A 25,877-nucleotide genomic window follows, 5' to 3' on the forward strand; every position below is an offset into this window, starting at 1 on the left:
AACACCATTTAAGTGGGTTTTAGGAAGCTGGGTGACAATGTCATACGAATTGCCCCAGGCTGCTTCAATGATGCCCTCAACGGAAGGAAAAGTAATTGAATTTCTAAAAGGAAAACATGCAAAGGTTCAGAAATCTATAGTAAAAGATGGCTGGACCAGTATAAGTGTGAAAGACAGTTTGTTATGGTGGTCTGGTCAGACAAAAGGAAAGCTAGAGAAAGGAGTTGTAATACTTTACTGTGAATATGCAAGAAAGGTAAAGATGTTAAGGAACTTCAAGAGGCTTTCACATCAGTGTAGAGCTAAAAGGCAGATCTGAACCATAAATTAAATAAACTCCAAATGGAGAATAGTACTTTAAAGGTTAAAATGAAAGAATGTAACTCCTCTGCACATCATAGTACTGCTATCATGCAACAGGAGGATCACACCGATTTTGGTTCAGACAATGACAATGAAAATAACCAAAAAAATTAATGGAAAACAAATACAAAAATGGATGCTGGCACACACGGAGGAAACTCAGGATAATTGGTCTCTTCCTCCGCCTCCATTTAACTCAGAACCTGATGCCAGTGCTCCCCTGGTCCCGTTCCAAGTAACCACGTGATGGGCGGGACAGAGAGATAACAGAACAGCTCAGCATATTTATAAGTATACTCCTCTCAGTACCGGGAAATGAGGGGCTTATTAAAGGATCTCCCAGCTCTAAAGCCCAAAATCCTAGTCAGGGACGGGAGCACAGCCAATTGAATCCCCGCAGTACTCTGCCTTTTCAGTCTGGTCCTGGCCCCGCCACCTGCTTTGCCATGTTTTATCTGTGGGGGGACTGAACATTGGGCAGCTGCATGCCCAGTCCGGATGGCCCCGGGTAACCAACCCCAGCCGGCAGCTCAGCCCACTGCCAACCCCTACTCACACCTGAGCAGGGAAGAAATGGGCTAGACTTTTGAACTCCATAACCCGCTAGGATTCAGGATTCAGTGCTATGGAGGCAGATATAAACCTCTCGAGACCATATTTGCAAGCATGGATGAGGGGCTGGCCATGCACAATACTTGTGGACACGGGAGTGTCCGTTTCCCTTACTGACCTGCCCCTCCCCATTACCAAACAATACATTACTATTTCAGGGGTAGGAGGCACATGCATCACAGCCTACAGGAGCCACCCCAGAGCAAAAAAAAAAAAAAAAAAAAAGATTAAGAAAGCATGTTGTGAGCCCAGAGGGGCATTGTGGCAGGAGCAAGGAGAGGAGTAAGTGCAGGCCTTGCGGATTCAGATCCCCGGGACAGTACTTAGAATAACAACATCTGGGCTGATAAAAATGTTGTTTTGGAAAATAAGAAGTGATTAAAGGAAAGAGTGAGAAATTAACACTACAGAAGCTGGAGGGAATTGAACAGTTGAAAGTTGTAGAAAATGTTGTTATAAAAAATAATTCTTGGTTTCTTTGCAGCCATTCCTTTGGGAAAAGGGAATGGTCTGTAAATAATCCTGACTAAAATAATTTGAATACGGATGATTTAGTTTAAATCATTAACTGGAAAAAGGACTTTTGGAACTTGGAACTTAACTGCCTCCAAATGCATAACAGGGAATGTAATTTGTGTACAGCTGAGTGAAAATAATTAGATCAGTGCAAGAAAAAATAAAATAATTTGTGTGTGCAAATATACTGTGTAAATCTGTATGGTTTGAAAGATCTAAACCAACACTTGGTTTGTAAAAACCCTGTTTGGAGGTTTCAGATGAATTGGTTTGGTTAACATTTAACCCTTTGGGTACGTCCATGTTTTATAAAGTTCAGCATCTTCTAAAGACCAAAATTGTGGCTGTGGGAGAGGCAGCCAGAATCAGAAGAATGGGTAGAGATTCTGGATCCTTTTTTTGGGTGATAAAGTAGCACAAAGGAACTGCAAATAATAAACATATCTAAGCAATAAACAAACTACTTGAAACCAAAAAGCTCAAAATTCAACCATCCAAGAAACGTATTTTAAGCAATAATCTGGCACCCCCAAAAGAGGGTAGAAAATGTTCTTTTTTTCTTTCAGAACTTCAAGAAAAGCGGGTGCCAGCAAAACAGCTAAAAAACACCACCATGAATTTATTATCGCAACAAAAATTGTTTTGTGTCTTGTGCTGTTTGTCTTGTTACTAACATTGTGTAGTATACTATATTAAGCAAAAAAAAAAAATCAATAAGCACTGTAAACAAATTAATATATATATATATTAATGCGGACTTAGTCCAAATAGGGTTGTGAAACCTTAAAGCTATATAAAATATGTGGCAACAAGTTAAACACTATGACATGAAATGTATTGGGTTATGTCTGGGAATATTAAGGTACTAGCCCACTTGTTAAGGCAAAAGAAAAGATCCTTGTCTGATAAATATAAACTATTCCCCTTCGCAGCAACAAGTCTCTTTCTTCTATTGCCACGGCTAAATTTGTGACTCTCACCTGGAATACCTCTAACCCTTTTCAAGAATTATGTTCCAGGTTTCCTTCCATCTGAGGACAAGTTACCTTGCGGCTTGGTGCCTGCTCATCTCTGCCCATTCGGTCAACTTCCCCCACCTACCAAACAATATCCTCTCAAGCCTGAGGCCTTAAACGTGGAAGGTGACATTATTCATTCTTTACACCAACGAGGCATACTTGTTCCCTGTTCCTCCCCCACCAACTCTCCTATCTGGCCAGTTAAAAAACCTGATGGCTCCTGGCACCTTACCATCGACTACTGCACCATTAATCAATATGCAGATAAACTTGCCCCCATTATAGCTGACCCATCAGTCGCCCTTTCGGGCCTTGATCATTCTTACTGCATCTTCACTGTGTTAGACATTGCAAACGGCTTTAGGAGCCTCCCCGTGCATCCAGAGTCACAACACTGGTTTGCGTTTACATTTGGCCCCACCTAGTTCAGCTGGACTTGTTTGCCCCAAGGACATCATCATTCTCCCACCCTCTTTCACCAGGTTATGGCAAAGGCCCTCTCTTCAGTAGACTGGGCTTCTGCCAATTCTGCTTGTTTGCAATATGTTGATGATTTATTGCTTGCTTCCTCCACTGTCTCTGACCACTTACAAGCCCTTTAAATGCTACTCCAGGCCTTAGCCGATGCAGGCTTAAAGGCCAACCAGCGGAAAGCTCAGAGAGCTCTACCTACAGTTCAATATCTGGGATACATGGTCTCCCAGGACTCCAAAGCCCTCACTTCAGACTGCCGGATCGCAATTGCTGCAGCCACGCAGCTGACAACAGTTCAGGAATTACATAAGTTAATGGGCCTCCTTAACTTTTGTAGACAATATATCCCATCGTTTTCCACCTTAGCACAACCCCTCAATGACCTTCTTAAAGGGGTCCAAGCCTCCTTGAACCCCATCTCTTGGTCACCAAAGCATGCTCCAGCACTCAGGTTCCCCTGCCCATCAGTACCATTCGAGCTCTGGACCCATGTACAGAATATTGCTGTATTCACTCAGAACCACGGCGACAGGCGCTGCCCTGTGGCCTACTATTCCACCCACCTTAATCCAGTAACTCTGGCTTTTAACCACTATCTTCAAGCCATAGAGGCAGCCTCCTGGGCCGTTACTGTTTCCTTACATTTGGTTTCTGGAGCCCCCCCCTTACGATTTTCATGCCTCATACAATTCACAAAATCTTGGACAGGGGCCGCTTCTCAACGGTCACCTCAGCAAGATAGTCCAAGTGGGAACGCACCCTTCTAAGCCCCCACATTACAATTGCATATTCTAAACTTCTTAATCCTGCTACCTTAATGCCAACAACAGGGAAACCTCATCAGTGCCCTCTTTCTGAGGACACCATTATACAGGACCGACTTGTGTCTGAACAACCACTCCCCTCTTCTGATCTTGTTTTGTTTGTTGCCGGATCCCAGTACTATGTCGCCGGTCAACCTTGTTCCGGCTGGGCAGTTTGCGACCTGTCAGGTACATGCCTCCGCTTGGGTTCCTTGCCACCTTCCTGCTCTGCTCAATTAGCCGAATTAGCGGCACTAACACAGGCCTGCCTCCTGGCAAAAGGCCAGGCTGTTACCATTTACACAACAGCTGCTATGCATTTGGGGTAGTTCATGACTATCTTGATTCTTGGACTAATAGAGGTTCTCTCACTTCATTCGGTACCACTCTTAAAAATGGGGAATACATTAAAGGCTGCAACCATTCCACAGAAAAATCTCCAAATGGCAGCCACCCCAAACTCCTGATGGTATTATTCATTTGGGATCTAATCAGACACTTCTACATGATGCAATTATGGTTTCTGTTAAAGTTAAATAAGATTTGTCTAAGTTTGCTGTACCATTACAAAAAGTACAATGGCTACAAAAACAATTCAAGTATAATGCCTGGGTTAAAAGCCAGACTACCCAGGCCCTAAAATACACCAATGCTGGCTTATTATACGCTTTCACTGCTATTAATGCAGCCATCTAGTGTGGCAAACAGCCGGCTTCTCCCTAGTGGGTCTCACGCTTCAACCCCTTGTAGTGGGCCAGGGAGTCTCCAGTAACCCTGTCTCCCCTTGGAGCTACCTTGCTCCAGCTTCCTTCTGCTGGCTGGGGCCAGAGGTTTTCTCCTTCTGTAGCTGCAGAGAAGCCCTGTCTCCTGGCCTGGGTGGAAGTTTCACCACCTGCTGCTACCAGCCTTCTGGCAGCTTCCTCCTCCTGTGCTTCTCCCCCTCCCTTTAGGGAAGGCAGAGTTTAAGTACACCTGGACTGGCTCTTCATTGGGTCCAGGTGTCCCTAATTGCCCTGCAACAATCTCTCCCTTGCCTGCAGGAACCAGGGCTTTAGGCATTCTTGGACTCACACTCTGGCCCTGGTATGCCTTTGTGCAGCCCTCTGGCCTGACTTTATCACAATAGCAATTAAAATATCCTCCGATATCATATCAATATGATTATATCCCAATCTAAGGGACGCGCTTGTGATAGAGTAGCTCGTGATTTGTTCAATGTGTTAAAAGAAGATCTGTTAGACATATGCCTTGGTTTTCCCCACTCCCATCCCACACCCTCTCTTCCTCTGCCCTTGCAAACTTGGCAAATATATCCGCTCAGTTAATGGTTGGCTCTCCCCTACCCCCTGAAACCTCTTCCCCCCCCTCTTCTGATTTTCTTTTGACATACCCTTTTCTTATCCCCACCCACGTTTTTCCTTCCTCTCTTCATTTTAAATCTATCCTGTGTGGTCTGACAACACTGCCTATCGGATAGGACTTTCTGGCTTTATGTTTCCCTCCCCCAGTGGCGGCATGCTCATAACAATTTTGGATTGTTGTACAGAAACTGCTGACTGTATTTGCTTTTGTCCTACCCTCCGACCTTTGAATACTTCTTCTTCTACAACTATGACCCACTGCAATGTCCAGCCAACTCCTCCGTGTGTCTGCAGATTACAGACTCCTTCACGCTGGGTGACATTGATTTGCCTGATCGCATCTTCACTGGAATGACAACACTTCCTTGGTGGCATGGCAGTTTATATCCGGACAACACCCCTGTCCAAGTAGCAAAGGAGCTGCTGGCTAAAGTGGTCCTTGCTGCTGCCTCTGTGTCTGCCACCGTTCATAAAAACACTGCTAAAGGCCGTGTGAAGGTCCAACTCTCCACCCAAACTGTAACCCGCTTGGAAGATTCAACTTCTGGCCCGTCGTACAACCTCCTCACCTGGTGGACTATCCTGCATATAGCTGCCGCTGCTGTTTCTCTTTTTGTCCTGTTTTCATCTGTGTGAATGTGCTGTTACTTTAAGCACATAATTAATAACTTCACTATGCTTTTTACTCTTGCCTCCACCCCCTGTTTTCATCCCCTCTCCATAACCCTTCTCCCCTATAATCCTAATGTAGATCACAAATATCAAAGTATTTAGGTGTTGACTATATCTTACTTATAGGTTCGATTTGTCAAACAGGAGGGAACTGTTAGACCTGAAGTTTTTACCCCAGCCGAAACCCACAATAATTAACAAGCATGCATAACAAAACCTCAAGGCTGCCTTTCCATGAGAACAGCACATTCCATACGCCGCCCCCCCCCCCCCCCGCCCTTGTGGTGTATTCTCTTATCTGTAAAGATTCCACCCATTTCTCCCCCCTCGTCCCCCCAAGGATAGTCAGAAATCCTGTTCAGTCTCTGTCTTTATCACCCCTGTTCTTTCTGAGAAGGACAAGGTCTGTATTTGTAAGTAAATAGATAAAAGAAATGTAAATGAATTATTTAAGTGATTAAAAAACGGTATATACGTGATCTTTATAACACCATAAAGTTGAAGCTGATTTTTCAGACTTCCCGGTATCGTAAATAAACCTCTTCAGTATGGTCTGTGTTGCCTCATTCTTGAGAAAAAAATCCTTCTTGCTTTACAATACAGACAGACGGAATCTCTAGTTCATCTACACGATTGGGCTTGATGCAACAATCGCTAAGAGGCATTCTCTGGCCTTTGGTACGGGAGGTCAGACTAGATGATAACAACAGTGCTTCAGGCCTTAAAATCAGTAGACTGCTGGCTTCAGAAGTCACCTCAAACGCAGCTCCTCAGTGTGGTGCCAAAGGGCCAGGCTGTACTCGCTCGGCTCTTCACTTAGGTTATGGAGTTCAAAATGCTGCTTAATTGAATGAAGCCTCACCTGGCAGCTCACCCGCTCACAGAGCTCCTTCTGACTTCTGGCTGTGGAACGACGTCAGGGTAAGGACCGTGTTACATTAGAAATCCTGTTTTGTCACCACATCAAAGACAAATCTGAACAACAATATCCACAGATCACCTTTTGTAAAATACATTTTGGCCACATGCACCAAACTGAGCGACAGCACTGTGGCATTGGAATCTCTCTTGCTGAGTACGGTATGAACAGAGAAGGCCAGATCCACCTTTGTTCTTCAGTTGGGTCGCCATTTACAACCAAGGTAGTATATAAGAACGGCCATACTGGGTTAGACCAATGGTCCCTAGCCCAGTATCCTGTCTTCTGACAGTGGCCAATGCTAGATGCTTGTGTGCGAATGAATAGAACAAGGCAATTTATTGAGTGATTCATCCCGTCATCCTATCCCAGCTTCTGGAAAATGCTACATTCTGAGTGAGCAGTATTTTACATCCCCTTTGCACTGATGTAAACAGCAAGATGAGGTGCAGAGCAATGGTAAATTGGACCCATAGGAAAGAGTGATTCATGAAATATATTCCAGAGCTGTCTTATTGCTTGTTTTGTTCAACACGTCTCTTCTATCACAGATAAACATTAACCACACAAACCAGGAGTGGTCATTTGTTTGCAGCACAGGATGTTCTCTGTGTAGCTCACTTTATATTGAATTGAAATAAGCAATAATCCCATGTAAGTGGATTTTGCAATGGGCCCTGGCCCACTTAGCAATTAATGGGCTATGGTAAAGCTATCTTATGCCAGTGATTGTTAAAGCTGGATTGCAACCTAAGTAGGAACGATCGCCAGCTCCACAAAAGCGGCTGCACTTTCGGAGGTGTCACTCTGTCAGAGCCCCTTCACTGCATGCACCCAACAACCGTTTTACCCACTGCCGTAACCTACATCTTGTAAGAGAACTGGGTTCCAGCTGCCTTTATGCTGGGCTCTAAGTGCTGCACCTTCCCTTGGAAATCCTAGCCAACCTGAAAGTACCTGGAAGTGACACATGACCGTACCCTTGCCCCCACCTGTCAGTAACCTCCTACATCTCCTTCATCACTATTTCCTTTAGCCAGATATACTCCTGGCCCCTTAGCTGACAACCCAATCCTCAGATGTGCTTTCTGGTTTACAGAAATCTACTAGAAGTTCACAAAACCTAGAGCAGCCCTGACTAATAAGCGAGGCACAGAGAATTTCTCTCCAGAAGTGCAGCTTTAGGATCAGAACTGGCTATCATTTGGCTGAGGATGGCGTCTGTATACATGGCATGAACAGACTGTCATTTTGGGTATTAGCCTGCTGCATATTTCCTCAGAGCAAAATCGTGTCCTCAGCAGTTGGAAACCAAATACTGGGGACAAGGGGGGAAGAGACTGGAGCCTGGGGGAAGAGATGTGCATGGAGAGGCGGTGGATGTGCTTATGTTCCCAAAGTCATCCTAACACTGCAGAGATAGCTCACAGTGGATGGGGAAGCCCACTTCGATACCCACTTGACCAGCATGTGAGGCACACTGCAGCAAAAGCACCAAGTGGCTAGCCCTGCGCAGTGAGTAGTTGGTGGATGCGGCTGCCTGGCTCCCATCCTAGCACTCGCTTGATGATAATCAATATTAATAATAATCTGCAAATATAACTACCTGCTACCATACGGGATAATGGTAGTGCCCCTCTTCAAAATATAGTGCCCCTCTTCAAAATATAGTGCCCCTCTTCAAAAAAGGGAAGAAGGTACCGGGGAATTACAGACTGGTCAGCCTCACCTCAGTCCCCGGAAAAATCATGGAGCAGGGTCTCAAGGAATCCATTTTAAGGCACTTGGAAGAGAGGAAGGTGATCAGGAACAGTCAACATGGATTCACCAAGGTCAAATCATGTTTGATCAACCTGATTGACTTCTACAATTAGATGACTGGCTCTGTGGTTGTGGGGAAAGCGGTGAACGTGATATACCTTGACTTTAGCAAAGCTTCTGATACAGTCTCCCACAGTATTCTTATCAGCAAGTTACAGACATATGGGTTGGATGAATGGACTGTAAGAGGGATAGAAAACTGGCTAGAACATCAGGCTCAACGGGTAGTGATCAATGGCTCGATGTCTAGCTGACAACCAGAGTGCCCCAGGGGTCAGTGCCAGGGCCGGTTTTGTTCAGCATATTGATTAATGATCTGGAGGATGTAGTGTATTGCACCCTCAGCAAGTTTGCAGATGACACTAAGCTGGGGGGAGTGGTAGATACGCTGGAGGGTAGGGATAGTATTCAGAGTGACCTAGACAAATTGGAGGACTGGGTCAAAAGAAATTTGATGAGGTTCAACAAGGACAAATGCACAGTCCTAAATTTAGGATGGAAGAATCCCATGCTCTGCTACCGACTGGCTGGGCAGGAGTTCTGCAGAAAAGGACCTGGGGGTTACAGTGGATAAGAAGCTGGATATGAGTCAGCAGTGTGCCCTGGTTGCCAAGAAGGCTAATAGCATATTGGGCTGTATTAGTAGGAGCATTGCCAGCAGATGGAGGGAAGTGATTATTCCCCTCTATTCAGCATTGGTGAGGCCACATTTGCAGTATTGTGTCCAGTTTTGGGCCCCCCACTATAGAAAGAATGTGGACAATTTGGAGAGTGTTCAGTGAAGGACAACAAAAATGATTAGGGGGCTGGAGCACAAGACTTATGAGGAAAGGCTGGGGGAACTGGGCTTGTTTAGTCTGCAGAAGAGAAGAATGAGGGGGGATTTGATAGCAGCCTTTAACTACCTGAAAGGGGGGACCAGGGAGTATGGGGCAAGGCTGTTCTCAGTGCTGGCAGATGACAGAACAAGGAGCAATGGTCTCAAGCTGCAGTGGGGGAGGTTTAGGTTGGATATTGGGAAAAAGATTTTCCCTAGGGGGGTGGTGAAGCACTGGAATGGGTTACCCAGGGAGGGGGTGGAATCTCCATCCTTAAAGGTTTTTAAGCTGTGGCTTGACAAAGCCCTGGCTGGGATGGTTTAGCTGAGGTTAGTCCTGCTCTGAGCAGGGGGTTGGACTAGATACCTCCTGAGGTCCCTTCCAACCCTCCTCTTCTAGGATTTGGTGGTACAGTGACCCGCTGCCAATGTTATATGCTAATAGCATACCCCAAAACTTGCTAATATAACCAACAATCCCATCCTACATTGGATACTGGAGGATCCTAGGCCCTCATGTTCCACCCCCTCAAGTCCCTGCAGTGAACCCACATAAACCAAGGGCAGGATTTGTCCCCCCAGTGCCTGCTGTAAGTTTTTGCCCAGAGCATGTTTCAAAATACAGTACTGTGGGAGGGGCAGACTGGCCCTGGGAATAAGAGCACCCTAGGGTGGCCTGTACAGACTTGGTATGGATATAGGGTTAAGCTGGTGGGCGTCCTGAGCTCAGTCAGACTCCAGCAGGAAATTCTGTACAGACACACACCACCCAGGGCAACACAAGCAAAACGAGTAAGAGGCTATAGGTCAACCCAGAATCTCGACTCACATGCACTGGGATGTGGGCAGTCATGCCTAATGGTCAGAGTAGGAGCCAGAAATCCAATACCCAGACCCAAGAGGTCAGAGCTGGAGTCAGGCACTAAAGCCAGGGGTGAGAGCCAGAGTCAGGAACCAAGTGTCAGAGCCAGCACCAAGCAGGGCAGTCTGGGAACAAAGCTGCAGGTGTGTGCATTGAGCAGCCAGAGAGTGGTCACAGCTGTTGGCTTAACAGCAGGGCTGCTGACTTCCCTGGCCAATCAGGCAGCCCTCCCGCTGTGGCTCACTGGCTCAGCTGTGCTCAGAGAGTCCTTGGCTCCTTGGAGACTGGGCAGGCGCAGCTTCAAGTCATCTCCTTGCCACTGGTACAGAGCCAGGCCCTTCCCCAGGCATTCTCCCCCTTCCGGCTCAAAGCCCCTCCCCTAAACATCTGGGGTGGGGAAAGGGAACTGGAGTTAACCCCTTATATACTGGGGACCCTGCACACTGGCACAAGGCTTTTAACCTACCCCCTCACAGAGAAGGATGCTAGGGCTGGCTGGTTCCTCTTCCAACCACGAGTAGTAATGAGCATCACCAAGGATAAGGTCAGCGCATAAAGTGGGTGTCTGGCTGCACTGGAGAGGCAGGTGGCTGGCTATAGGTGCCTGGCTTCTGGGACAGGGATCCACATGGAGGTAAGTGATAGGGTGGGGTGGGGGTCAGGAATGGTGACCTACACTGGGAAGGTAACTGGTTGCGGGAGGGCTCTGCAGAAGAGGTGCATGCGTTCACGTAACCTTACTTATGCTAGTACCACAGCATCTTGGCCTGTGACCCAGCCAACTCGACCCAGTCTGTGTTATTCTCCCACAGACAGTTTCTAATTCTATCTGTGATCCAATCACTTGGCCATCTATTCTCTTTCAGACAAGAACAATCTCCAGTGCCCAAGAACTGCAGGCTCCATAGATCAGGGATTTTTCAGATTGCTTAACGCAGTGATACAAAGCTGACAGTAATTTGTGCCCTGCCTGCCTTGGAACCTGATGCCACAGCCCTTAATCACGTGAGTGGTTGACTGACTGCAGTGGACTGTCTGGGTGATTAAATGCCGGCAGCAGCGAGCCCCTAGTCATGAAAGTGCGGCAACATAACTCAAATCGACTCTAGTCTTCACATTCGCAGGGTTCTGGGAAATGAATCCATCAGGTTAGGAGAGGATGATGGGGCGGGGGGAGCAGGCAGTAGGGGAAAGTTTGCTGGAAAGATCTTGTGGTGCCAATGTGTAGCTAAATATAAGGAATAACTGGCCAACCGGTAAGACTCTGACAGAAGATCAGACAAAATCTATGAGGATAAAGCCGCTCTAGAGACAGTGTGAACAAGAAGGTGAAGGGGCCAAGATCTCTTCACATTAGAACACTGCCCTCGGCTTCAGTCATCCTGAGACATCTACATCTCGATGCTAAAGGTTAGGTGGCAAAATGGCGATGCTTTGTACTCACAGGCATCAGCTGTACGCTCTGTCTGTGCCCGCATTCAGTCTGAACGAGGTACCCAGACTGGAATATGGCCAGGCCTCTGGGGCTCACACACCTCTCAGGGAAATGCTAGGGGATCTTTAGTAACAGCACCATTTCCTGAAGGCTGCATCTTGGGTTTTCCTTAAGTTGCTTGAGTATGGACTATATTTGACACTGCCTCACTCAGTGGTTCCCAACTCATGGCCTGCGGGCCACTTTTGAACCGCGAGATCTTTCAAAGTGGCCCGCTGCTCCCCTCCCGCCACCTAAGGACCCAGGCGGAGTGCGTTGCCCTCCCCCTGGCTGTAGCAGGGAGCATGGCAAAGCACTACGCCTGGATCCCTCGGTGCTGGGGGCCAGGCTGGAGCCAGAGGGAGGGGAGCACTGATCTCCCTGGCTGCAGAAGGGAGCCACTGCCTAGGGACTCAGGTGGCGTGCACGGGGCTATAGGATGTGTGCAGTTTCCCTGCTGCAGCCAGAGGGACGGGGGATCAGCAAGGAGGCAGCCTCCCCACTGAACTCCTTCTGTCTGGCTGCAGTGGGGTCAGAACTCTAAATATCAGGGTCTTCCAGTTCGGCCTGCACTTAGCAGGCCACCCACCGTGACCTAGCTGCCAGGCCATGGGTTCAGCGTGTGGTGACAGTCACTCACCTACACCAGTGCTTTGTCTGTGAGTGTGTGACATGCTGTAGTGATGTGTAGATGTAACTTGGCAACTGTTTTGAACAGTTTAATTTTTTTATTTGCTTTGCACTAAATGTTTACTTTAAATATATAGTGATTTGTAACCCTTAATGGTGTGAACGTCGATACATTTTTTATGAGTTGACAGACTGGAGGCCCTTCAGGGTTGTAAAAATGATATTTGTGACCCTCGAGCCAAAAAGATTAGGAACCACTGGCGAGCTTGTGAGATGTGCTGAGTTCTCAGCCTCAGCTAGTACAGCAGTAGGGCTTCTAGGCATCCCCAGTTACATCAGTGACATGGATTTTTCTTCCAGTATTTAAAGGTTAAATTGCAATGAAATCACTGAGGGTGCCGACTTGATGATATGCAGCCGTGAAACCATAGAGCCAAGTTCCCTGCTGCTGTAATTTGATGGAGCCCAACTGACTTTCTATAGTACTGTGCCAACTGACACCAGCTGAGAATCTGGCCCACGGTTTTAGAGCAATGGGGTCTTAAAGTAATATAGAAACATTAATGAATGATGGCTAGCTAAGTGTTGCAGGCAGTTTGCCAGGACTGAATTAACTGTACGAGATGCTAGATGGATGGTTAGGGGCAAAAAATACATCTCCCTCCAACTCAGCATTAGGGTTATTCTAAGCACTATGTTACTAAGTCATTATTCTTGGAAACATCCACCCCTGAGCATGATGTGAAAAATACTGATTTCATGCCATTAATTATAGAATCATAGAATATTAAAGTTGGAAGGAACCTCAGGAGGTCATCTAGTCCAACCCACTGCTCAAAGCAGCACCAACCTCAGCTAAATCATCCCAGCCAGAGCTTTGTCAAGCTGCAGCTTAAAAACCTCTGAGGATGGAGATTCCATCATCTCCCTAGGTAACCCTTCCAGTGCTTCACCACCCTCCTAGTGAAAATCTTTTTCCTAATATCCAACCTAGACCTCCCCCACTGCAACTTGAGACCATTGTTCCTTGTTCTGTCATCTGCCACCACTGAAAACAGCCTAGCCCCATCCTCCCTGGAACCCCCTTTCAGGTAGTTAAAGGCTGCTATCAAATCCGCCCATACTTTTCTCTTCTGCAGACTAAACAAGCCCAGTTCCCTCAGCCTCTCCTCATAAATCTTGTGCTCCAGCCCCCTCATCATTTTTGTTGCCCTCTGCTGGACTCTCTCCAACTTGTCCACATCCTTTTTGTAGTGGCAGGCCCAAAACTGGACACATTACTGCAAATGTGGCCTCACCAATGCCGAATAGAGGGGAATAATCACTTCCCTCCATCTGCTGGCAATGCTCCTACTAATGCAGCCCAATATGCTATTAGCCTTCTTGGCAACCAGGGCACACTGCTGACCCATATCCAGCTTCTTATCCATTGTAACCCCCAGGTCCTTTTCTACAGAACTGCTGCCTAGCCCGTCGGTCCCCAGTCTGTAACAAAGCTGTATTGGCCATCTCTGGACACATTACTATAATTGATTTTTTTTGTTATTAATTTTACTCTGTTGCTTTCCTGTGTCCTGGAAGTTCTGATCAATAATGATCTGATGCCCACTGTACAAGGTATTCCCATCTGTAGTATGGGCACAATAGCATCTGCCTACAGGAGTGTTGTGAGGATTAGTTAATGAGCCACTTTCAGAACTAGTGTAAGTGGGTGCAGCTCCCATGGAGGCCTCTGGGCTACATTCAGTGGGAATAGACATGGGTGCCAGGTGGGTAGCAATTGGTCAGGGAGACGATGTAAGAGGCAATGTACTTGTGTCCATGTGGTGTTCAGTAGGATTCAAAGTGAGTGAATTATATGCCCAGGGGCGTTAGAGAAAGCAGCAAAAGTAACTAAGAGGAAGGTGTGTGAGAAAGCAGTCTGCCATCCCCTCCGGTGTACCTTGCACTACGTTATCCCCAACACTCAAAGAGTTACATTCATCCCTAGATTAAGAGGCCGTAATGTCCTTGACTTCAATGGAAGCTGTGAGTGCTTATGCCAGAGGCTGGGTTTGTTCCTCAGAGAAGTATAAAGCATGCTGATCTTGCACGTCCGCTGAGTACCCAGCAGAGAGGACTAGGAATGCATAGCGATGGAGAGGGTACTCCCCTCTTGTCCATATAAATTCTTATAGGTTATACACAGAGAGACAGAGGAACACACATGCGGTTTTTATCCCGATGAGTCTGGCACAGCCACACTGAGTTAGGCAGCTGATCTCAAATGTTCCCCAGTGGGCACTTGTCTTCCGTTTAAGACCAGCTAAAGACTTTGCACTGCTGTGCAGAAACCTTGGCTGTCTGCTAAAGATTTCTGGCCTAGTCAGCTGGGTGAGCGCGCTATGAAAGTGGAGCTGAGGTGCCTGGGGGAGAATAAGAAGTGTTGCTGCTCCCAGCTTCTACGGCACTGTTGCTTTAAGACACCAGCGTGCTATGGAGTCACGGGTGGGAAGGGAGAGATGAAGGTTACACAGGGCCAATATCCACCGAAGTGTTCCTCCTTTCCCCGGACAGAATCCTCTCCACGCCAGGCCCCACACGCCCCAGACTGACCCGCCTGGATTCCTACTTCTCACTCTTTGAGCTCCTTCCCAAATGAAGCAGCCCAACTCACCCCACAAGCAGCCAGCCAGCTGCTGTCAGCTGTGTGCTATGCTGCCTCTTCTCTGCCCAGGACATCAGACTCCAAGGATCTGTTCTTAATTCCCGCCCAGTTAAAATAACATGTCACTTCCAGTCCTTACCTTCCCGTCAGTGGTGACTGCAGCAAAGACAGTGGAGGAGTAAGGGGCCCAGGCAACATCCCCCACAGCAGAATTCAGGTCAAAGATGAACATGGGGGTCCTGCAAAAGAAAGGCCGAGGGTGAAGAAGATCTCATCCAATTACATGGCACTCCTGAAGAAGAATCCCAGATGAATCACGCAGATGCTGCGGCCCAGGCCACCTGTGCTGTTTAGAGCAGCTGAGCCCTCATCCCTATGGCATCAGAGTGTCTCCCTGCCCCAGGAGCTCACAGATGGCAGTGCTCTCTTTCGCTCTCTCTCCTTCTTCTCTGCGGCTGAGAAGCAGGTTTAGGGGATTCTGGGTTTGAGAGAATGAGGGAGCTATTGTGGGAAAGTTTGGGTGAATGTTTGCACGGGGTGAGGTTAGTGGCCAGTCATTTCTTCCTGCAGTGAGGGTGCTCGTCTCTGTCTGACTCCCATGAAGATTTTTTATTGTCTCTGATGGCCACAAGCCCCCCCCTTGGCTGACAGTATCATTGCTCCAGTGGGACCCAGCTGTGACGGGAGATCCTGGTTGCAGAGGGCGAGTGGATCTCTCAGGTAGCGGGGTCCAATGCCATGCAGGGCTTTGAAACATCAGGGCAGCTATCTTGAATTACAGTGCCCTGTTTTGACCTGCATGGCCTGGATCCAGGCAAGAGGGCTGGTACTGGTGTAGCTCTGTTGAAGTTTTAAATCATGTACTGTAGGGCATCTCACCCTAGTACTAGATACACTTACGCAGGAAGCAATCCAGGGCTGTATCGGCACTTGTTACTGAAGGAACTGTACTCTCAGTAAAAAGCAAACAAGAAGGATGAGAGCAATAAGCAATAAACGCACCGAAGGGTGAAACTGTAACCATAGATCTTAGCAGACTTAGTGTGCTGCACGCTGTATGTTTATGTTGTAAGAGCATAAATCACACTCTCCAGCCCAGCAATGGAAGCGCGCGTTGCAAAGGCCAGGACACAGCAAGACTTACTTTATGGTGTGATCCCAGATCTTGACGGTCCAGTCAGAGCTGCAGGAAATGAAGACTTTCATGTGGTAGGGATTCCAGCTCACTGCGTCAACAGCCATGTGGTGGGCATCAAAAGTGTCCAGAAACTGGCTCGAATAGGACTTTGAACACTGCAAAGGAAGCAGTCATCAGCAATAAGAGTCAGAGACTCGTCAGAATCTGGCAGAATCATTTGGCTGCTCTGGAAGAGTGGTTCTCCATCCTGGAGGCATCTCCCAGCTGCTTTCTTGGGGGGAAGGGGGCAGTATGACCCTTTCTACAGGAACTAAGCTTTCATTGAAAACATGGCATGTAATACTGAGCCCTTTGGAGTGTAAACGTTTCCCACTCTCTAGTATGATTCTAGCCCCCACGAGGGAAGTTAACCCTAATGGGAACGGGCTGGTGTTTTTAAAAGGTGGTTTGAGAGATGCATTTTAGATCATACTTGACATTTCGGCTTTGCTGGATACACTGCGACAAATCCACCCAAGTCCATGTTATCATCGGAGTGTGCGAGTGAGGGCAGGGCCATCACCACACAATCCCAGCTCTTTCAGTGATAGGATGCTGGTAGCTATATGGTGCCGTAATGCACGTGGGTGAGGTGGGCTTGTGTGCCTTGGGAATGGGGTTTGTGAGTGGGAATGAAGCCTGTAGCTTATCTTCTGATTTGTACACATCTGGGTGTAAGGAGCCCGCTGTCTGAGTAGCACTCAGACCTCCTGTGTCCTGCACTTTGGGGCACTCCTGGCTGGCAGCCAGACACTTCAGTATCCATTTTGCTTCTGCAAACTAGTATTAGAAATGCTTTCCTGTCCCATCAACATGCATTTAAACAAGGGGTGGTGTTTATCTGAGACTGATTCTAGCAAAAGGAGGGCGGGAGTGGCAACCCCTCGACCGCCTGACTCACAACACATTCCTGTAGAGGACAACATGCCCTCCTTCTGAAGTCAAACACAGATACAGCTTTGCAGAGAACCGTGCCAGACAGGTTGCTACCCTGCTGACACGCAGTGAGAGAAACCCTTGCACCATACACCTCAAAGATCGTCTCACTCACAGCAGATCGAGCCCATCCAGCAAGGACACCAGCTGTTGATACTGGACACTTAGAGATCAGCATGAATATCAGTGAGACATGGTACGCCTGATCTGCAGATCAATAAGGTTTAATGTGCAAGGTTTTTTATAGATATATTAGTTGAATACAAAATCTAAAATTAACTGCAATATAATGTACTCACTAAGACTGGAGAGCTAAGCAGTCACTCAGAAGGCTGTAGACAGGAATGGCTTTTTTTAGGGGCCCCACCAGGGAGTCAGTGGCCTTTGGTCCGACTGGCAACACCTCCCGCAGAGTCAGGTGTTGATGGAGTGCGCTTTTTTGTTTAAATAGTGACTTTTTATACTTTTTTATAAATAACTTTTATTGAATTACTTTTTTATTTATTATTATAATATATACTAATTACTTACATTGGGGTTTTAATTTTAATTATATTTTATTTTTATTATGATAATTGAGGTTGTTAAAACAGCAATTGGTGATAGGAGGAGAGGTGTAAAAATATGCCCCTTGGCAATGAAAAAGTGTACCCCCCGACATTCAGGGATAACTTCTTGTTCTTATTACTGTTATTTATGCACAGCTGTAAGCATGCAAGTTGTGTATTTTGTCTTGTTATGTGCCGTGATATGCAAAAACTAAAAAATCTGTAAGGTTACGCAGTAGTCCTATTCATTTCTGCCAACTAAAAAATGTCATGCTGCAAAATTCAAAATAGCCAAGCAAACAACTAAAGCTATGCTAAGCCTGTAAAACAGTCGTCAAGCAACTCAAATTGTACTGGGCCTTCAACAGGTGGTAGCCCCCCAAATTTTGTAATGGTCAGGAAGTGACAGGTTCATCATTTATTAAACCAGAGCATCAAGTCCTAGATTGGAAGTGTGAAGAGCCGGTCTTAGTCCCTGCTCTGCAGTGTACACACTGTGTGATCTTGGGGGAAGTACTTAATAATGGACCCCCTAGGGCTAAATACTCACATATAGGTGCCTATATTTATGTCAGTGGCTGCTGCAGGCAGTCAGCACCTGGAAGATCAGTCATGGCTATTTTGTTACCAAAATATGGATTTAGGTTGTAACTTCAAGACCACAAGTTTGAAGATGGTCCTAAGCCTTAGCCTCATTTTCCCCTATATGAAACAGGAACAATCACCCTGGCCCACCTTGCAGGGGACTGTGAGAATAGATGGTTGTAAAGTACTATAGAAATGTGGTGTGTTGCTAAATTGTATTGTTGTTCTTTTACTGCTGGGGATAGGTGTGGACATCATGAGAGAAAGGAGCTGTCTTTCCAAACTTCCATGTATTGGGAAAGCTAAGACGGGGAGGAATTCTCTGAACAAGAACGCCAGCTCCTTAATGCTACTGCAGGGCGGGCAAGGACACATTTGCAGATTGCTCCTGCTGCCTTGAGCTGACACACATTCACATACTGCTGACTCTGCCTAGATCTCAGGGGGCTGCTGCCAAAAGCACAAAATGATGAATCAGTACATAGAACTGCCAACTGCTTCATACATGAAGGGATCACTCAGAGGTCTGCAGCGGCAATGCAAGATTGCTTTTCCTGGGGTGAGAGAGCCATTAGCAGAGGTGGACTGTAGCTTTCAGTAACTGGCACCAGTTCAAAGGCACCCATCTACGAGGGCCATAAAAAAAAAAAAAGAATCACTTAAACCAAAAAGAAAGTCCTTAACCAATAGCCATTCCTCAGAGGTGGTCGATCTGTGGGCCTGTCTGCACGAAACAAAAAGCATTGCAAGAAACCATGGATTGGATGGTCCTTCCTAACCACATTCCACGTGGCAGAGCTTCACATCTGGACATTACCCCAAAGCCCCTGCTCCCAGCACTTGCCTCAGCAGCCCCAGAATCCACAGGTACAAACGTGGCCGTGATGCAACATTCAGACCATCGTACAGAGTTGGCATGTAGACTAGCTAGTCACTGCAAGAATGAGTGAGACAGCCAGCCAGTTCCTGCTGGCAAGGTCCCTGGCTGAGTAGAGGCACGGCAGGGCTTTCGAAAGCAAGCTGAGCGATACTTGGCAACAGCTGTGCATGGGGTGAACTGCTACTTTCCTAGGCATGGTCTGCACTGGAAAATTAAGTCGGTTTAACTATGTCGCTCAGGGCTCGGGTGTGAAAAATGCACACCCCGGAGCAGGGGAGGTAAGCTGAGCTAACCCCCGGTGCAGGCAGCACTAGGTCGGTGGAAGAATTCTTCCACCAACCTAGCTACCACCTCTTGGAGAGGTGGAATACCTATACCTATACCAGCGGGAGAACCCCTCCCGTCAGTGTAGGCAGTGTCTACACTGAAGCACTCTAGTGCTGTTGTGCCGTTGTGGCATTTCAAGGGTAGACAAGCCCCTAAACAGGCAGGCTGATCTTTGGCTTTCAAAGTTAATGTTCCCCTTGTCTGGTCATTTCCACGTACTCTGAAACAAAAGGGCCAAATTCTGCCAGCCCCTGTGCTGGGTGAACAAAAGGCTGCAGGGTGCCTCTTCCCTCTTACCCATTGCAGCAGTGCAGGAACTGGCCACGGTACTAATCTAGTACTCTCCCAAGCACTAGCTAGCACAGCTAACAGCATGAAGGGAGCCGGCCAGGAAGGATAATCAGCCCTCCTCCACCCTGATCACATCACAAAGCTGGTGCTGGGGAGCACATGCTGCACTTTGCCCAAGCAGCTGTGGCGCTGCTGTTGTATGCTGTCCCTGGGAATGAGCTGCCAGAGCTCTGTACTCTGTGCCGGCCTGGGCCCAGGGCTATAACACTGCTTGGTTCCTTGTTTACAAGGCCTGGAAGGAGCATACCAGGGCAGTGGCTGTGGACTCCTTCCAACAACCCAAATCTGAGGGAAACAGGAGTTTCTTAAAGAGGCAGGTTTATAATTAGAGGCTGAAGCCTTAATGAGACAGCATTTTCTTTGGGCATTTTTCCTTTCTTCTCGGAGCCTGATGTTGCAGGCCTAGACCAGCCTCACATACCCCATCAAACAAGACACCACCGACCCCCAAAATGGCCTCCCAAAGCAATGACTATATTGTTTTTTTGATCAAAACCATATCAAGTTCTGTCTAGACAGAACCTCCAAAAATATTTCCCTGTATATTAATTCATATTCCATGGGATTCAGACAGCCCTGGGTCAAAACTCTTGTTGATTAAAATCTTGAGGCATTAAGGGTCTTTTAAGGCAATAAGTTGAAATGACAGTTGAATAAAGTAGCATCCCTCACCTGGTCAGATCACCCAGGTCCTATTTGTCTCTTCACAGCAGAGTCACTTTCAAAATCAAGCTAAATATAAATCCCACTTATAAATGAATGTTAAGAATTATGAAGCATTGCTACAGCATGCACCATTAAAGCAAATTTCTGCAGTATAACAACATGCAGAACTAGCAGTTCAGTGACAGAGCGTTAGTGCACCATCATATCAGCAAACTTCAGATGGCACTGATAGATAAACTTCGGTAACCGAGTGATGACCATTCTCCTGAATTCAGTAATAGCTCTCTGGAGCAGGTGCCGTGTTTCCAATAGGATTCTCTGGACCTGGGCCAAACAGTGATGTTTTTCCCTGTTCAGCCATGAAGCATCCACTCCATCAGAGGCAGGGAGGCAGGTCCTGGTGAAGCAGCCGACTCCCGTCTTGAGAGATGAGGTTCGGGTGCAATGGCAGAGACCAAGGTCTCGCTACTGAGAGCTCCAACAGCATACCGAACCAGTGCTGGCAAGGTCACGCTGGGACTATCAGGATGATCCGTGCCCTGTCTCTCTTGACTTTCACCAGAACTCTGTGTACGAGAGGTATTGGGGGAAATGGGTACATGAGACCTCCTGACCATGAGAGGAGTACAGCATCCGTCAGGAAGCCCTCCTCTGATCCCAGGAGAGAGCAGAAGTGGATGCATGTCCTGTTTTCCCTGGTCACAAAGAGGTCCACGTGGGGAGACCCCACCTTTGGAAGACATGGTCGGCCACTTCCTGACGTAGTGACCACTTGTGGCGAGAGCAAAAAGATCTGCTCAAACGATCTGCTAGGGTGTTCTTCAATCCTGGCAGGTGGACCGCTTCGAGGTGTATGTTTTGGGTCCACATAGAGGTCCCAGAGACGCAAGGCTTCTCGGCACAGAGCTGAGGATCTGGCTCCCCCTTGCTCATTGATAAAGTACATCGCCACTGTGTTGTCTGTGAGGACCCGTAGTACCTTGCCGGACAGGTGCGAAAGGAACACCTTGCAGGCCAGCCAGATGGCCCTGAGTTCTCTGACATTTATGTGAACAGCTAGCTCCTCTCTGGACCAAAGCCACCGAGTCCGTAGGGTGCCGAGGTGGGCACCCCATCCCATATCTGAGGCATCTGAGACCAAGGACAGCATCAGTCTCGGAGCTTTGAAGGGCACCCCTCCTAACACCTGTTGAGGGTTGATCCACCATGATAGAGAGGTGAGTATGTAGGGGAGGAATCGTGAGAACCCTGTCCAGAGAGTGCCTGGATGGGGATTAAACCATTGCTAGCCACAACTGGAGCGGCTGAAGGCGAAGTCTGGCATACTGTACCACGTAAGTACAAGCTGCCATATGTCCCAGAAGGCTGAGGCATACCCTCACCATGGTCAGGGGGTGGCACCTTAGACTGGCTATGAGTTCCGTCGTTGTTAGGAGCCTGGCCCTGGGCAGTAGCGCTTTGGCTTAAATAGAGTCTAGGACTGCCCCTATAAACTCTATTCTTTGGACCGGTGTAAGTATTGACTTCTGTTCGTTTATCAGCAGGCCCAGCAATCGACATGTCTCTTACGATGCTGGTGCCGCATTGGACCTGCTCCCTTGAGCGCATTCTGATAAGCCAGTCGTCCAGGTAAGGAAACACCTGTACTCTCCTGTGCCTGAGGTGGGCCACCACTACTGCCATGCATTTGGTAAATACGCGAGGAGCTGTGGAAAGGTCGAATGGGAGAACTGTGAACTGGTAATGCCGAGAGCCCGCTGTAAACCGCAGGAACCTCCTGTGGCCAGGGAAGACAGTGATATGAAAATAAGTGTCCTTTAAGTCGAGGGCAGCAAACCAGTCACCCGGATCCAGTGAAGGGATGATGGCTGCTAGGGAGACCATATGAAACTTTAGCTTTTTGAGGAACTTGTTTAGGCCCCATAAGTCCAGTATGGGCCTCAGGCCTCCTTTTGCCTTTGGAATCAGGAAGAACCGTGAGTAAAAACCTTTGCCTCTCAGTTCCTGAGGGACCTCCTCCACCACCCCCACTTGCAAGAGAGCTTGTACCTCTTGGACGAGGATTTTCTCATGAGAGGGGTCCCTGAAGAGGGATGTGGAAGGAGGGAGGGAAGGTGGGATTGAAACAAACTGCAGGGTGTAACCGCCAGACACCATGTTTAACACCCAACGGTCCGACATAATTGCCCTCCAGGCCGGGAGAAAAGAGGCAAGGCAGGAGGAGAACAGTCAGGAAACTGGATCTCAGGTATTGACTGTTGGATCGCCCCAGAGTGCACCTTCAGGAACTTCATTTTCCACCCGAGGAATGACGGTTGGACCCTAGCCTCGAAGCCAGTATCAGTGAATTGCCCCAGAGACGCTTGTAGCCCTTATTTCTCTTTCTGTAGGGCTCCCCTCTGGACTGGCACCCGAAGCATTGTTGCTGTGAGGATCTAAAGTATTTCCTTGCCGAAGATGAGGTATATAGACCCAAAGAGCATAGTGTGGCCCTTGAGTCTTTTAGCCCATGCAGTCTGAAGTCAGTCTGGTCCGCGAATAGAGCAGTGCCATCAAACGGAAGATCCTGGATGGACTGTTGTACTTCCATCAGAGACCAGATGACTGGAGCCGTGACGCTCTCCTCATTGACAACACGGAGGCCATTGTTCATGCTGCCGAGTCCGCTGCATCTGAGGCCGCCTGCAAGGAAGCTCTGGCCACTGTCCTGCCTTCTAGGACTGCCTCGAACTCCTGCTTAGAGGATGTGGGAGGGAGTCAGTGAACTTCTCCAGTGATTGCCAAATGTTAAAGTGGTATCTGCCCAGCGATGCCTGCTGGCTAGACACCCTCAGCTGCAGGCTGGCCGTCAAATAAATCTTTTGACCAAATAAGTCCATCTTTTTGGCCTCTTTATTCTTAGGTGTCAAGCTCATTTGCCCCTGCCTGTCCCGCTCGTTGGCTGCCGCGACCACTAGTGAACCCAGGGATGGATGTGTATACAGGGATTTAAAACCCTTAGCGGACACATAGTACTTTTTCTCCGCCCGCTTGGATGTGGGAGGCAGAGATACCAGGATCTGCCATAGAGCCTTAGCCAGCTTCACTACCCCTTCATGCACAGGGAGGGCCACCCTGGAAGGGGCTGCAGAAGCCAATATGCCAAAAAGTTAGTCGATCAGTTCTTTAATTTCCTCTATCTTGAGGCCCAGGTTAGCTGCTACCCGCTTTAACAGCTCCTGATGCGACCCACAGTCGTCAAGCGAGGCAGCATGAGAAGGGCCTGTTACTGCCTCGTCAGGTGAGGACAAGGAGGCGGCTGGTCGCTGGGGGGCAGTTAAAGTCTCTTCCCTGGTTTGGGGAGGTCACCGATGGGCTTCCTGAGAGTGACTCCTCATGCTCCGAGTCAACATCTAGGGCCGGCACCGCGGTCAGGTCTTTGGATGAGTGCGGCACTGAAGTTCCCGTGGACAAAATCAGGTATGGCACCGCAGAATGAGGGAACCCCCAGGGGTTCCAATATTGCCAGGGTCCAGACCATTGGCCTCAGGCACACCCCCCACCATATGCAGTGGCATGGGAAAGGCCACAGGGGACTTTGTAGCCCACGACTTCGGGGCGGCAATGACCTCTTCCCACGACTCCGAGGAGGTACACCCTGGTGACCACTGAGGGGCCGATGCCATATGCTTCCCCGCTTCAGTACGCCAGGATTCCGGCATCAGGGAGTGGTGCCAAAAGCCAGAGCGTTGGCTATGCCTTGACCGCGTCTTGTCCTTCTGTTTTCTATAGGAACTTGAGCATTGCTGAAGCTCCGGTGACCTGCTGCATGCCGGGGACTCGTGATGCCATGGGCTCTGAGAGCTATGGGGCTCCAAAGACTGATGTCGATGCTCAGTGGGTTGGTGCTAATGCTTTGGGGACCAGCACCTAGTGTCCAGAGATCAAGATGAGCCCAACGTCTTTCGGTATGGTTCCGGAGACTGGTGCCAAGAACCAGATGATTTCCCCTTTGACAGACCCTTAGTTGTGGTGTCTGTCCTTCAGTGTGAAGGCCTACCCTTGTGAGGTGTAGGCAGCACCAGCATGGCCAATAGGTCCTTCATTGCCTGGAATGCCTCAGGTGTGGAGGGGACCAATAGGCAGCGTGGCCTTCTGCCACTTTCCAGAGTTGATGGCAGCTCGGGTGCCAGGCTCAATGCCCACATGGATGGAGACCCCTTCCGAGTTGACTCTGGCATCCCCGAACTTTTCTTAGCCGACTTCTGTGCCGGCGAGTGCTCCTTCCTGGAGTGCACTTTCTTCTGACGCTTCTTTGGCGCCGGGGATGCCGAATGGTTCTGGGTCGACTCCGGTGCTGGAGGGGCTCTTCTTGTCGATGCTGCGGTACTCGGTCCCGAGTCTGATTGCGGCTCCTATGCCGGTTGGAGTGCCGCCTCCATCAGAAGGGCCTAATATCCCAGTCCTTCTTAATACAAGGGCAAAAACCCTTGCAGATTTTACACTTCTCAGAGATGTGGGCTTCCCCCAAGCACTTCAAGCAACTCTGATGCAGGTTGCTTAGTGGCATAGGCTTCTTGCACAAAATGCAGGGCTTAAACCTCAGGGACCAGGGCATGCCCTGACCTTGAGAACTTGCTAACTAATGAGCTAACAACTAGCAAACTATGTTTTAAGAACGACCTTAACAACTATATACAGTAAAAACAGCTAAACCACTAGGAAAAGCGGAGACTTGCAAGAGCCAGAGAGTTGTTCCAGCACCATCATGGGCAGTAAGAAGGAACTGAGAGGGAGGGGGGCTGGCAGCTCCATATATGTGAACGCATACATGTGCTGCTGCAGAGGGCGCTAGAGCCGGCCCTACGGATACCGCTAGGGGAAAAAAATTTCTGGCACCGGTGCATGTGGCGCGCACACACATCTAAATCAGAATGGACATGAGCAAGCACTTGAAGAAGAAGCATCTCTTCCATGGATTTTTTTCCCATCGTAAACCACCTTCACTATTAAAAATTTGTGCCTTATTTCCAATTTGAAAAACAAATCACATTTCTATCTGAAATTGTTACCTACTGAAGTTACAAAGAACTTCTAAGCTGTCTGGAACTGAAAGAAGTCACCAAATACTTTCCCTCACTCTCCTAATCATTTTGATGACTATGCGTTGAGGCTGTTTATTACACATTTCAGAATAAAAAACTACTGAAAAATGTGAAATTTAATCTTCGGTGTGAAAGTTTTGAAGGCAAGGAAGAGGACAATTAGATCCAGTAGCTGGGAATGTGTGGAGTCTGTTTCATCTTCCAGAATGCTGTCCCAGATTTGTTTAGCAAGTTTTTCTCTTATTTACATGACGATAAATGTGTTCTCAGGTAATTAGTAGTATTATTAAATTATGATGGTAAGACAAAGAATCTATTAACACCAGTATAGGA

At 48.0% G+C, this 25,877-nt stretch overlaps 1 protein-coding gene across 1 annotated transcript in view; it reads right to left on the bottom strand.

The window, feature by feature from the left end:
* Positions 1-25,877, bottom strand: part of DNAI1 (dynein axonemal intermediate chain 1) — a 245,842-nt gene that overhangs the window by 91,262 nt on the left and 128,703 nt on the right. The window contains exons 17-18 of the mRNA XM_067530888.1: positions 16,135-16,283; positions 15,130-15,229 (exon numbers count right to left, since the gene is read on the bottom strand). Coding sequence (XP_067386989.1) covers positions 15,130-15,229; positions 16,135-16,283 — 249 coding nt within the window. The remainder of the gene's footprint in view (positions 1-15,129; positions 15,230-16,134; positions 16,284-25,877) is intronic.

Source organism: Emydura macquarii, unplaced genomic scaffold (assembly GCF_026122565.2).
Source record: "Emydura macquarii macquarii isolate MOO-44397 ecotype Brisbane River unplaced genomic scaffold, CSIRO-AGI_Emac_v2 contig_3114, whole genome shotgun sequence".
Lineage (NCBI taxonomy): Eukaryota > Metazoa > Chordata > Testudines > Chelidae > Emydura > Emydura macquarii.